The sequence below is a fragment of the Mustela lutreola genome, chromosome 8, assembly GCF_030435805.1.
Source record: "Mustela lutreola isolate mMusLut2 chromosome 8, mMusLut2.pri, whole genome shotgun sequence".
Classification (NCBI taxonomy): domain Eukaryota; kingdom Metazoa; phylum Chordata; class Mammalia; order Carnivora; family Mustelidae; genus Mustela; species Mustela lutreola.
Window position 1 is genome coordinate 104,988,578 of NC_081297.1, and position 14,627 is coordinate 105,003,204.

The window sequence follows — 14,627 nt, forward strand, 5'->3', positions numbered from 1 at the left end:
ATGAATGAACAAACAGTATACATTTATGTATATAAACATACATTATAGGTACATACATATATATGTTCCTTTTTCTCCAAGGGTATATATATACAAGATATTTATTGTGGCAGTTTTATTGTGGCAACTATGAAATATATACACAAAGCAAGAAAACTACAAACAACCTGGATGTAGTTTGTTTGATGAGTGTACAAACAACCTCAGATGTAATCTGAGGAGTAGTTTAAGAAAGTATGGTGTATATATAAACTTGAAAATTAGGCAATTACTTAAAAGAAACAAATCAAATTTATATCTGAACACTCTGAGGTACAGCATGAGGCAGGAATCCATAAGAATCCAAGAGGAGAACATAGGCAGTAGCCTCTTCAACATTGGCCACTGCAACTTTTTTCAAGACATGTCTCCAAAGGCAAAGGAAACAAAAGCAAAAATGAACTTTTGGGACTTCATCAAGATCAAAACCTTCTGCACAGCAAAGGAAACACTCAACAAAACAAAGAGGCAACCCACGGAATGGGAGAAGATATTCGCAAATGACACTACAGACAAAGGGCTGATATCCAAGACCTACAAAGAACTCCTCGAACTCAACACACACAAAGCAGATAATCACGTCAAAAAATGGACAGAAGACACGAACAGACACTTCTCCAATGAAGACATACAAATGGCTAACAGACACATGAAAAAATGTTCATCATCACTAGCCATCAGGGAGATTCAAATCAAAACCACATTGAGGTACCACCTTACACCAGTCAGAATGGCCAAAATTAACAAGACAGGAAACAACATGTGTTGGAGAGGATGTGGAGAAAGGGGAACCCTCTTACACTGTTGGTGGGAATGCAAGTTGGTGCAGCCACTTTGGAAAACAGTGTGGAGATTCCTTAAGCAATTAGAAATAGAGCTTCCGTATGACCCTGCAATTGCACTACTGAGTATTTACCCCCCAAAATACAGATGTAGTGAAAAGAAGGGCCATACATACCCCAATGTTCATAGCAGCGGTGGCCACAGTCGCCAAACTGTGGAAAGAACGAAGATGCCCTTCAGTGGACGAATGGATAAAGAAGATATGGTCCATATATACAATGGAGTATTATGCCTCCATCAGAAAGGATGAATACCCAACTTTTGTATCACATGGATGGTTTTGTATCAACATGGATCTCTTCCAGTAGGAAGAGATTATGCTGAGTGAAATAAGTCAAGCAGAGAAAGTCAATTATCTATGGTTTTGCTTATTTGTAGAGCATAAGGAATAACACAGAGGACATGGGGAGATGGAGAGGAGAAGGGAGTTGGGGAAAACTGGAGGGGAAGGTGAACCATGAAAAACTGTAGACTCTGAGGAACTAACAAAGGGTTTCGGAGGGGAGGGGCCATGGGAGGTTGGGTGAGCCTGGTGGTGGGTATTGTAGAGGGCATGCATTGCATGCAGCACTGGGTGTGGTGCATATACAATGAATTCTGGAACACTGAAAAGAAAGAAATCAAATAAATAAAAATTTTAAAAAAGACTCTGAGGTACATCTATGACTTTCTATTTTTAAGAAAAGCCAGTTGTAGAGTAAGCATGACCAAGTTTTAAAACAACAAAATATATATGTATTTAAAATAGAGAAGTGTATAGTATAAATTAGAAAGATTTACATCCCTACACAATTATAAAGGTAACTTCAATTACCTGGAGTATGTGTTTATATGTGTGGAATCCTTCTTACCTGATCTTCCCTAATAAATTGGGAATAAATTATTAGGCTATTAATAAATTATTGGGTTATCATTCAGTTATTCTGCATTTGGGTTAATAATACCTTCAAAAAAAATCTTCTTTATAACAGAGTTTCCTGACAATACAGCTAATGCTAAGATCCTAAAGGCAATCAATACATTATTTTACTTCAGAAAATTTTATATTTATTTATTTATTTGAGAGAGAGAGAAAGCAAGCACAAGAGAAGGGGGAGGGGGAGGGGCAGAGGGAGAAGGAGAGAAATCCTCAAGCAGACTTCTTGCTGAGCATGGAGACCAACGTAGGGTTCGATCCCAGGACCCTGAGATCATGACCTGAGTGGAAATCAAGAGTCAGATGCTTCACTGACTGAGCCACCCAGGAGCCCCATACTTCGGAAAATTTTAGGTGAAAACAAAGAGATGCACCTGGGAGCCCGTGACCAGAGGTGACCACAGAGCCGGTGTTAGCACATTCTGGCTGATGGAAAAGATGGTCAGAGGTAGAGGTAGAGGTGAGGGCTGGCTGCGAGATCCGAGTTCAAAGACAAAACAAGTCATAAGGCAGATCTCCAGACTCAGAAGACCTGAATTGCTAGTTGGTAGAACAAAGTAGGTACTCAGGAAGGGAAGATGTCAAGAACCCAGGTAATTAGCATATAAGGTAATTAGTATATAAGCGAGGTTCTAGTCAGGGCGACCATATGGTGCTGTGCAAGCCTTGTGATGTGCAGCTTCACAGGACGCTGTTGGCTTAAACATGCGAAGGGTACCTCCTAGATATCTACAACAGGGCAGGAGGCTGTTACAATGCGGAGATTCTATCCCAGGATCAGAGATTAAAATAGACAATTCTGCTGAGTATCATCATCATCATCACCACCACCACTACTGTGACAGCTGACATTATGACCATGTGTCAAGCCTTCTGGAACAAATCCATTGTTCTAGAAAGAATCAAAGGAAGTAGCCTAGTCAGGTATGACAATCACCATTAACATGAAAAAACAAAGACTCAGAAACATTCCTGATTCACCCAAGATCTCAACGGTAGTCAATGGCCAAACAGACATATGAATCCAGGAGGTCTCCTTCTAAAACCATCTGTTTCCACTCTCTTAATCTGCTCAGAAAGAGAATGAACATTGGTCCTTTACACTGGGATTGGCCTGCAGAGCAGAGAGTCAACAGACCATTGTACACCTTGTTTTCCTTTCATATGAACTATATTTTCTTGTTTTCTTAAACCTCACGAGTATACACATTCTACCTTCAACGGATTTCTTGCTGTATGACATTCAGACTCAACCTGTCCAATACTGATGGCTATTTTGTCATAGTGACTGTTTAGGCAGATGCACTACAGACAGAATTTATAGCAGCTTATGAAAACACCTACAATACAAAATAAAACTGAATAAAAAGCAAGGAAATGAGGAAATTGAATTAGAAGGAAAATGACTGAAGAAAGCAAACATGCAGCCAAAAATGAAGTTAGTTCACAAAATAAATAAGGCACTCCATAAAGTTCTCTATATTTGCTAGAGGTGGACCGCAAATTTGGCTCTCAGCAGGAAGAGAAAGAAGGAAACATGATTCACAGCATTTAAAGGATATAATTACAAGCCAACGAGTGGCTCAGGAGAAATACAAGTATTCTTGGTACTAAGACTCAGAAGTTATATTTTCCGTTGTTCCATATAATGCTAATAATAGCAGCTGATTTTTATAAGGACCTGACTATGTGTCAGGCCTGATGCTAAGTGCTTTGACTCCTTTATCTCAACAAGTTCCCCAAAATTCCACAAGATGGGTTTTATTAGTATTACATTTTTACAGTTGAGGAAACTGAAATACAGAGATAGTAAGCAAGTCCCTGGGCAAAAAACACAATTTTTAAGTGCCAGATTTGAGATTCCAACACAGTTCTGCCGACTCCAAAGCTAGTCTTCCACTACATGACTTCCATTTAGGAGCTATACTTTGACCCAATCCTTAAGTACCCTTGAATATCCAACAGAATCCCTCAAGATCCAAAACTGTCTCGTTCCCACCACGCTCTCTCTGCCACCTGAACTCTGTTTTTGTCATTGTACTTAGCACCACCTGAAATTGTGTTCAGTTGTTTACTTATTTTATTGTCTTTTTCCTATTAGCATGTGAACTACAGAGCTGCAGTGATCTTATCTTTTAATTTTCTATCCCAAGTCTGCTTTACTGTCTAAAACATAGAAAGTAGGCAATAATATTTTTGAACAAATGAAAGTTGCAAGGAGCAAGGAGTACCTAGGTGTCCATTCAACAAATCTGCACGTCTAAAAATCCAGTTGTTTCTATTCTTAGCTCCTTACAGATATTAATCACATATTTTTCTCTAATCTTCTATGACTTATATACCAAAACGCACCAAGTCCTTTAACTTAGCTATTTCTCATAATCCAGCCTGGTGTAGACTTGATTTTATTCATTTGATCTTATAATTTCAAAAAAATTATGCTTAAGAATATAGTTGTCACCATCACTTGTCACACATGAGATTTTCTTGTTTATTCATTTGACAATTAAAAAAAAGATTGCTGATTTTTAAAAAGCCTACATTCAAAGAATTTGCCTAATGGCCTGTTCAACATAGATTTTGCTATTTGCTGCCCAATGTGTCCTATTTAAAAAACAGACCAGTTCTAAAAAAGAGAGAGAGAGAGAGCAACATGTGCTTAAAGCACAAAGAACCAACAGGAGCTTGTTCTGGTTAAATACCAATTCCAGCTGTCATGTTTTTAGGCAGGAAAAATTATCAAATTCTTAAACAAAGCAGCTTCACTAGGTTCATACTAGGAACATGAGATAATTAAGAGGTTTTTTGAACTACAGACACACAAACACATGTAAAACCCCAAGACATTCAGAATAATTGATTGGATGATATTAATAAATGCAATTCAGGAAATGTAGAATAAGACAGATTCTTAGCCCTGATTGTTGGTTGCATATCCTCAGGATTTCTTGGAATTCATGTCAGGTGGCTGTCATTTCCAGGGAGGGCAGCAAACAAATCTCACAAACATATCTCCTCCTGCAATCTTAGCGATTGTCAGTGAATAGGTGGCCTATCCCGCAAAAATAGTTCTTCTTCTTCTTTCTTCTTTGAACTTATCTGTTGCTAACTTACTGTTTAAGTAAAAAGACGAAATCATGTGAAAATGTTGGCTAAATGGACAAATGTGAAATAGATGATGTCCTCTTGACTTATTTTTCTGAACTCAAATGACCCAAATATGGCATACAGGTAATGAAAGAAATAACTTGGTACGAGGATAATGTCTGGATTATACGTTCATACCTTAAAAACAAAATTTGGAAAAGATTTAAAGCACAAGATTATGACCAACCTCATTATAAAAAGACAATGATATGTGGCACAATGATGTTGTGATTTATAATTTTTTAAAAAAAATTTGTTTTGTCTTCATCCACAGTTCCTGGCACAAAGCTCCTAAAACTCTTATAGTTTCCTATCCAACAGCAATAGGGACATCTTTAGTCATATTATTTCGTTTCCAGAGCCATAGAGTTGAACGAGGTCTCCTTCATTATTCATAACAAGCCCTTGCCATTGGTTTTATGTTAATAAGGTGACTTTTGGAAACACTCCAAAGGTGGGCAGTCAGGGGGCCAAGGGAACCAACCAAGTGATCAGAGCCTTCAGTCCCACCCCTCATGTTCTAGGAAGAGGAGGGGAGCTGGAGGGTGAAGAAAAGTCAATGACCAATGATTTAATCTGGCATGTCTACATAAGGAAGCCTCCATAAAAAACACAAAGTATGGAGTTTGGAGAACTTCTGGGCTGGCGAACACAGGGTGGTGCTGACAGAACAGAGAAGACGGGGAAGCTCTGCACCCGTTCCCTCTGTCCCATGTCCCTCCTATTTGTCCGATGCCTCTCTTCTGCTTCCCTATGCCCTACTCGTAATAGCTTTTAGAATTCCCTGGCAGGGGCGTCTGGGTGGCTCAGTGGGTTAAAGCCTCCACCTTCAGCTCAGGTCATGATCTCAGGGTCCTGGGATCGAGCCCCGCATCGGGCTCTCTGCTCAGCGGAGAGCCTGCTTCCTCTTTCTCTGCCTGCCTCTCTGCCTACTTGTGATCTCTGCCTGTCAAATAAATAAATAAAATCTTTGAAAAAAAAAAAAAAAAAAAGGAACTCCCTGGCAATATAGTAAGTTAGCAGATCTGATCTCCAAGTAGATAGTGTCAGAACTGAGTGAAATCGCAGGACACCCCCCTCTCCCTCTGCAGCTGGTGGCCCAGAAGTACTTGGTGCCGGAAACATGCCCCATGTTCACATCCGATGGCCAGACATGTCATAAACGAAGTATGGAGAGTAAAGAGCAGAGGAGAGAGACACAGGAGATATTTTGCCTTTACATTTGGGGTGAGGAGTGGGGTTTGCTAGAACAGGCTTGGCTCATGGAAACATGCGGTTTGGAAGGGAAAGGATGACAGGGCAGGGGGTTGCCCTGTGGTCACTCCGGGTATGAAACTGCAGCTATGCTATACTCAGTTACTAAAGGTAAAAGCTGCCAATGAGGAAGCTTCGCAATTTTGCCTGGGAGAGAACCTTCCAAAGGCTTTAAGCTCCTGTGTTTTCCTAAACAAGACAAAGGGACAAATTGTTTCTGCCATCAGAGCTATAGCGATCAAGCTGAGGGAACTAAGGCATTTGCTAAAGGGCACCAAACCCATCACGCCCAGGCAGGGTCAGAAGCCCAGAAAGCCCAACATAATTATCCACTCGCAGTTAGATTTTAAAGTGGAACATTTTATAATCACAACAAAACAAACAGAAACCCTAAGCATGCTTCATAGGATTTATAATTAGATAGAAATAGAGAAAGAAAGAAGGAAAAGAAAGAAAGAAAAAGGGACAAAGTCACTCATAGAAGGTACAAGAGAACAGTTCTTAACAACCAGAAAATCCATAGCATCATTTTTAGAGAGAGATCTGACAAGAAAAAATTAGCTCCAAAGGAAAGATACCCTCTTTGTTCATCTGCAGACACCATTTCTTTTTCCACTATTGGGGAAATTTTAGATTACAACAAGTTTTTAGGTGCCCACATGAAGACATACAGCACTTTCTAATTTCCTCAATGAAAAATCTTGAAATACAACATTTTGTGTGTTCTTAACAGAACATCCTCTTTTTTGTCCTACTAACTTCTTTGGCTGCTGGAAATACTTCCCTTGCTTTAGATTAAAGGTTGATGGAACATAAATAATTTGGCCAAGCGAAAAAAAAAAAAAAATAGACCCCATATTATAACTACATATGGATTTCATAAAAGGAATAGTTTCCCTTAGGATAAGCTCTCTAAATTTCTCAATAATATTAATCAGGCAGTTGCAATGAAAAGAATACTATGTTTGTTAGTCACAGGCAACATTTATTTCTCCTCAGAATTAACTGGTTTAAACCACTGAGTGTGTTTGGAATGTAAATCAATACATAAAATGGTAAAATCTATTTACCATACAATGGTATTGTATACATTTCCAAACAATCTCCATTCCATACAATGGAATTTTTAGCAGTTGTTAAAAATGATGCTTTTTAAAAATGTCCAAAATTTTATTTATGTTAATTAATATGTTTAGGCCTCTGCCTTTGGCTCAGGTCATGATCCCAGGATCCTGGGGTCAACTCCCGCATTGGGCTCCCTGCTCAGCAGAGAGTCTGCTTCTCCCTCCCCTTGTCCCCTAGCTCAAGATTTTTCTTTGTCTCATGCTTTCTCTAAAATAAAATAAATTAAATTAATGCTGCAAGCTTTATGTATGCAGATTCCATATATCTGTAATCTATATCTACGTATATGAGACTATACAGATACATGTATCAATATGACATTATTATCTAACAGCTAAGGGTTACTTTTATTCCTATTTTTCCTTCTCTTATATTTCTAAATATTCTGAAACTCTATGAAAGTACATGAATTTTGGAGTCAAGACAAAAATATTACTAAATATCCAATATCCAATTAGTATGATGATCAATTAAACCAGTTCTCTTAAGACTCCAGTCATTCTAATGTTGAGTCTAAATGATCCACAACAAGCAGACGCACTGAGCGGTCCAGTGTCAAAACCTCACACAGATATCGCCTCAGCTTGACCTCTAGCATTTCCAGAATGTGTTCCAGCATCCTCCTTGCTGCTTTAGTAGTGAGAAATGGAGAAAAGCAACAGATGGCGACAATTATGACTGTCGGGATGCCAAGCTCAAGAATGAAATTTCTACTTCAAGACAATTTGCAGGAGTATGATAATATCTGGAGACTCTAGGCACAAAGTTTTCCAAAATGCAAATGTTTGGGATAAAAAGAAAGGTGATAATATATAGAAGATCTGATAGATTAACATGAAGCTAATTTAGGTTACAAAAAGAGCAAAAACCTAGCCAAATTTCTAAGTAGATAACAGAATTTCTTTTTCTAGACTGTCTTAAAAACAAAATCTGATTTGACAGTGTAGTTCCTTTCTGATTATAATCTCTAGACTGGCCATCATGGATCTTATACCTCTTATTCTCAGGCTTCAACATTAACTTGTAGGTCTCAATGAGTATACTTTCAGAGGATGAAAATTAACATTATCATTAGCTTAAATAAAATGTAATCCATAAAGTTAAGTTGTCTATTGACAAAGTGTACAATACTTCCCCAAAGCAAAGGAGGGCTTATGGTAAAATTTTAAATGTTGGAGTTTTGAGGTCAGACAAATTGGGATTTGTATTCTGATGGTAGCCCTTACTACTAACTTTAGAACCAAGAGAAAGTTATTGGTATGGGGCCTTAATTTCTTTATCTGAACACTGCAAGCTTATCCTGAGCATTTTTGATGCTTTATGCTTGAAGCTTCTTCATAGACATAGTTTCTTCCATCATGACTTATATGATGAAATTTCTGTAAATTTACCTTTGGTTTCAGCATACAGTTTCCCTTCCTAAAGTTCATATGTAAGAGTATGTAACAAGCAATGGCAGAATACAAAGATGCCCCAATTTTGCTTTGAAGATCGTGGTACCCAAACTCTAAGATAATCCCCAATGATGCTGGCCTCCTGGTAGTCATGCCCCTTGCTGTCCCCTCCCATGTGATCTGGAGACTAGGTCTTCACGACAGTCTTTGCATGCTTGGAGGAAGCCAACTTGTTGAGGAACTGAAGTCTCCCACCAACAGCCATGTGAGACTCCGAGTGGAGCCCTCAGCTCAGTCACGTAGGCAGACGTAGCCGCCACTAACAGGTTGACTGCCTTAACCCCTGAGGCAGAAGAACTACACAGCTAATCTGCTCCCAGATTCCTGACCTTCAGAAACTCTGTGAAATCATAGCTATTTCTCATTTCAAGCTGCTAAATGTTGAGGTAATATGTTATGCAACAATAAACAACTAATACACAGATCAAATCCAAAAATGACAAAGTTGATAGGGTCTACAGACAAAATACCATTTTCAAGGAGGACAGAAAAGAAGTTTCTAAAATATAACTACATTTACTTGAAAATCAAGAAAAATGTTACACATTTTATTATTTAGCAAACATACCACCATAGTACATTTTTTCTCTCAGCTTTTTTATATTCATTTCTTCTAGGAACTTAGGACAGGTGTCCCAAGGCTGTATTGGAAGACATCTGAGTCACATTCTTCATTATAGTAGGCTTGTGTCTTACATCCATTTAGCATTTTGGGCTCAGTACTTAGTAGTTGACCCCAATACCCTTCACATAAAATAACATAATTTTCCCAAAGCCTGTGTTTGAATCACACTTTCTGTGAGTTGCCCACCATGAGCCAGTCACTTAGCTCAGGAATGAGCCCATGCACCTGCCTCCACTATAGCTCAACACAGCATTCTTGTCCCCTTCTCCCCGCCCCCACCCTGCATATAAGCAGCATCAAAAATTGTACAGGGGCAACCGTGGTTTTCATAAATTTGGGACATTCTTGAAACATAATATCATCTATGTGCATCTAACAGATTGCACTAAATCATCATCCTAACTGAGTGGTGGGACATATAGCCCAGGCACCTGAATTTTCTCCTCTGTTGGAGTAAATTTGCTGCCTCCTTGGGCCACTGTAAGAATCACATTACTGAGGCCAACTTGAAGTCCTCATATCCTCATTATTTCTGAAGGGGCTACTGTGTCTTAATAAAAATCGAAGTCAGATACTCTGCTTTAGCTTACATTTAACTGGCATCTGACATCTATTCTATCTTTGCTTGTTAACAGTGTCTCAATTTTTATTCAAGTAACCTCCCCTCCCAAAAACAGCTTGTGGGCTTTTATGGATGCTCTAGGGACGGCACACGTAGTTAAGGTTTGAAATAATTCACCTAATTTTATCACCGGGATGCAAGTTGTTCAGGGATGAAGTGAGTAATTAACTTCAATTGCACTAGTCCTACAGATGCCCAGGATATTACTGACGGTTGTGAAAGGGTCATTTTTTCCCACTAAACATGAACCTGCAAGGAAAAAACTCCAGGCGTTTCAGGAAACCACGTTGAGATGAAGAAAAGAGAATCTGTCTGAGAATGAAGTCACCCCAGGGAAAGCAGAGCTGGGAGATGGATCGTGGTCAATAATTTGCCTTTGATCAAACCATAGCTGAAGCTACACATACTACAGAAATGTTTGTTATTTGAACCACAAAATTTCCTCAAGTTTGGACTGGATTCTTGTCACTTGCCACAAAATATTCCTAACTAATAAACCTTCCCTGACATGGCAGAATTCCAATGGCAGGTACATAGGCTAAATGACCTTTTGGGACATTCCTTACACAGACATAAAATTATGATTAAAACAATATGTCTTTGGAGGCACCTAGGTGACTCGGTTGAGCGACCAACTCTTGGTTTCACCTCCAGGTCATGATCAAAGGGTCATGGGATCGAGCCCTACGTTGGGCACTGCACTCAGTGCAGAGTCTGCTGTTTCTTTCTAAAATAAATAAAATCTTTCCAAACAGAAATCAATGTCTTTTGAAAAGGCATCCAACAATTACTTATCCACATAACACACTAAATGCTACAGAATTTATTTACTGTGTCAAAGCATGAGAAGGCTGGACCTTCTAAGCCCCTCAGATCACATCTAGAAACTATCTCTTTCCCTGTAAGATGAAACTCAAAAACTGGTCCAGAGCAGAACCAAGCTGAAGAGAGCCATAACACAGAACGCAGGATGTAACTGAAACCCAGAGTTATCCAAAGCATTTGGTTTTAAAGGTCTTCTAAATCAACTGCCTGATAAAAATATTTTCAAAGAAAGTTTGTGTCAAAAAAACAGAGAATGTCTGCTGGTCTGGGTGAATGGTGGGCAAGACAAGACACTTTAGGAGTCTAGAAAACCTACAGAGACCATCTGAGGCTCCAGGAACGCCCCATCATCTCCTTACATGCTTAGAGAAGTCTTCCCTCTGTCCTAAGACCTGCCACTCTATCCTCTCTCTTCTCCCCCTTCCTTCCTCCCTTCCCATTTCCCTTTCTCATCATCCTCCCCTTCCTCTTATCCCTTCTTCTTTCTCTTCCTTTTATTTTCCTTCCTATGAAGACCATCCTATGAAGTAAGCCATAATCCCACGTTCAGATTCCAAAGCCTTCCTAGCCCCAATTTTCTCACACTTTTCCCAGGCTAGAACATTCTTCACTCAGCAACATAGGCTGAACTTGCTGAACTGGAAAACCCTACAGCTGCTTCCATGCTACCATTTTCATTCACACCTCTCGGTTCTCTACTTCCTAAGGTCATGGTCTTGCAGCCTTATGTATAACTATGGAATTTCCAGCACACATTTGTTTAAAGCCATTTTTTTTTGGACTCCTACCACAGCACTGACCTTGAGGACATTCGTATTCCCCCTATATTGCATTTGTACAAAAATCTGAATAACAGCTTCTTAATCGAGCTTCTGAAATGTAATTAGCATTCTTTGGGATAAACATTCTAATTATGCTGTTCTCTCCTTGTAATAAATGAACTGCAGATTTCCCTGATCATAAAAGAAAGGAGAAAAAGGGAAAAAATTCGTTTGTGGACAAATGCTCTAACGAAATGCTTTGTGGAGACAACAGGGTATCAGGAAAGGAGGAGTGTCACATACATCTCTCACGTCCCTGTTAAATTTCTCAGTTTATAATTCATTGTCTGAATGATGTCAGAAACAAGAGGGAGGGGGAAAAATATAGGAAGAGGAAAAAAGCCCTCTCTCCTTCTCAATGGAAACCTTAGAAGTTACATATATAGAGGGAGATACAGATATACAGATATAATATAGATACAGACATAGAGTGGAAGTTGGCAATGGTGTTTTTACTCTGGCTGAAAAAAATAAATCCTGGTAATTTCTCTAATTCAAGAAACTAATAGTCATAAACACTACTCATTTTGGTATAAATTGAGCCATAAAATAATTCTTTGGTTCCCCTGCAATATTCCTCAAGTAATACAGTCTGTGTGTGTACGTATGTATATGTGTGTGTGTGTTCATATATATATATATATATGAACACATCAACACCTTAGCTACACAGTCATCAATTATGCTATCAAAGTCATGTTGTCCCCAGAGTTAACTCCCTTTCATTATACTTCACTTCTAAACCTCTTTTCTGGATAGAATGAAACTTCCAACCAGCTGATCCTTGATTGAACGTTGACCGTCTGCTTTTTGAGACAGCGGAACATTATTGACTTATTTAAAAATAACTTTACTTTCCTGGTTTTCCTATTAAATCACACATGCATGAGTAATGTCAATAGATTACAGGAAACATTAACACGGGCAACTGTTGCAAAGTACCATAGCCACAGCATGGTTAGAGACTAGATCAAGAGAAAATAGGGAAGCCTAACTCAGCAAAATCACCTATTTATTGCCTTCATGTAATCATCACCCGTAAGAAAAAAGCACAGCTTCTTCTTGAGTTTCCAAACCACAAATAAGCTAAAAGTGAAAGGACCTGCCAGAATTCTTCACTGATGCCTTTTATCCTTCATAATATTAAATTAACTAGACAGTACATGACCTCAGAAGACAGAACAAACCTCTTCAACAGTAATTCACAGAGACTTTAAGAGTTGACAACTATAGGAATATGATGGTCACCAGAGGAAATATCTTCCTCAAGCCCTAGCATTAACACAGGCACATCCAGATAGAGCCACGTCATTAACATCATTTATCTTAGCAAACAGACAGAGTACATGGCTTTCACCTTCAGAACATCTGTTACTCATGTAAATGCACACAATTTGTTCAAGTATTTCAGGAGGCCAAGTGACCCACATAACTTGTAACAAGAGCTCATCTTGTGTTCTCAATTTATGTTTTTTATTGAATTACTGACATTTTCTCTCAGACATTTCCCAAGCAAAGCCAGAGATTTCATTTCATTTGTCTCTGTTTCTGGATCCCCCAAATGACAAATGGATTGTAATTAATATTCAGTATATCCTAGTTGTAAACGTCAATGAATAGACCTGGGATTGTCAATACCAAGTAAAGTGTCCTATATGTAGTAGATAAAAAATAGAAGAAAGGGAAAAATGTTTGTTAGATTTAATTACATTTGGTTCATAGAGAGATTGTCAAAATGCACACATGGTTTACCTGAATGATGTTGGCCTAAAAAGTCAACATATTTTATTATATTTGGGGAGAGAAATGCAACAACTACCATTTAGCTACTGACTTGTAGTTTTGATATGTATCCGCCTGTTGTGACTTAAAACTTACGAGGGACTGTAGTCTAAACAGGCCATCAACCTCAGCCTGTATTTTAACTGTGATACCTCCATAAACTGGGAAACTCCAGCCTGGGTTACATACCCAAAGAATACAAACAATGGAACCACTGATTAGTAAAGGGTGATGACTGTTTAATGATATTAGGAATATTATCCATCAACTACTCCTAAACCACCTTATTTATTACAATGACAGAAAACTACCTCTTCCCCACACCCCTTCCTTTCATGGTCTCTTCACTTGTTACAATTTGAGACAAATGCCCAAAGATCTTCAGTAGGTACTACTTATTTATATAAACTGAGCCTAAGCCCTATCTGCTTAGAACAGATTATCACAGAAGGCAGAGGCTCAGTGCAGAATATTATCTACTATAACAGCAAGGCCATCCTGAAGCCATTTTTTAATTCAAATATTTATTAAGTACCCATATGTGCCATGCACTGCGCTCTGCCCAGAGCAGACAGACAAGGTTTCTTATTTCATGGGCTTACATTCAAGAGGAAGCCAACAGATAATAATCAAGTAACAGAAAAGAAATATCAAGGAATGAGAAGCGCTGGGATAAATAATCATTGAGATCCAATGATAAAGATTAATCATCAGGCTTGTTTGTTTGTTTCAAGCAGTAACCACAGAGGGAAAGTATCAGCATCAGTGTAACACAGTACTTACCACCACAATTACATTTGCTGCAGGGATTGGAAGGTTTTCCACTTCAAGATCTTGACCAGCCACTGCCAGCAGATTGAGAGATGGGTCATATGCAGGTCTAGGAAAAGCTGAATTAACAATTTGATGCTGTTTGTTTATTTGTGCTTTGGAAGAGGAATGGTAGCTATGCTTATATATCTTTTGTGGAGCTATATCCAGGCTCTTCTCAATGTCTTGTGAATGGTGATAAATGAATGCAGGCTTCCCACTCTTCTTCTGATGAATTGCCAAGAACTGATCATGATTCCTGGAAAAGCACCCTGAAACAAGGAGAAGGCAAAAACAAAAATCAAAGACCTTCACTAACATGACCAGAAATATCTGATAAGAGAATTACTCATCCTCAGGCAGT

At 38.7% G+C, this 14,627-nt stretch overlaps 1 protein-coding gene across 1 annotated transcript in view; it reads right to left on the reverse strand.

The window, feature by feature from the left end:
• Nucleotides 1–14,627, reverse strand: part of PTPRR (protein tyrosine phosphatase receptor type R) — a 241,843-nt gene that overhangs the window by 203,499 nt on the left and 23,717 nt on the right. The window contains exon 2 of the mRNA XM_059186321.1: nucleotides 14,237–14,535. Within this exon, the coding sequence (XP_059042304.1) occupies nucleotides 14,237–14,535 (299 nt within the window). The remainder of the gene's footprint in view (nucleotides 1–14,236; nucleotides 14,536–14,627) is intronic.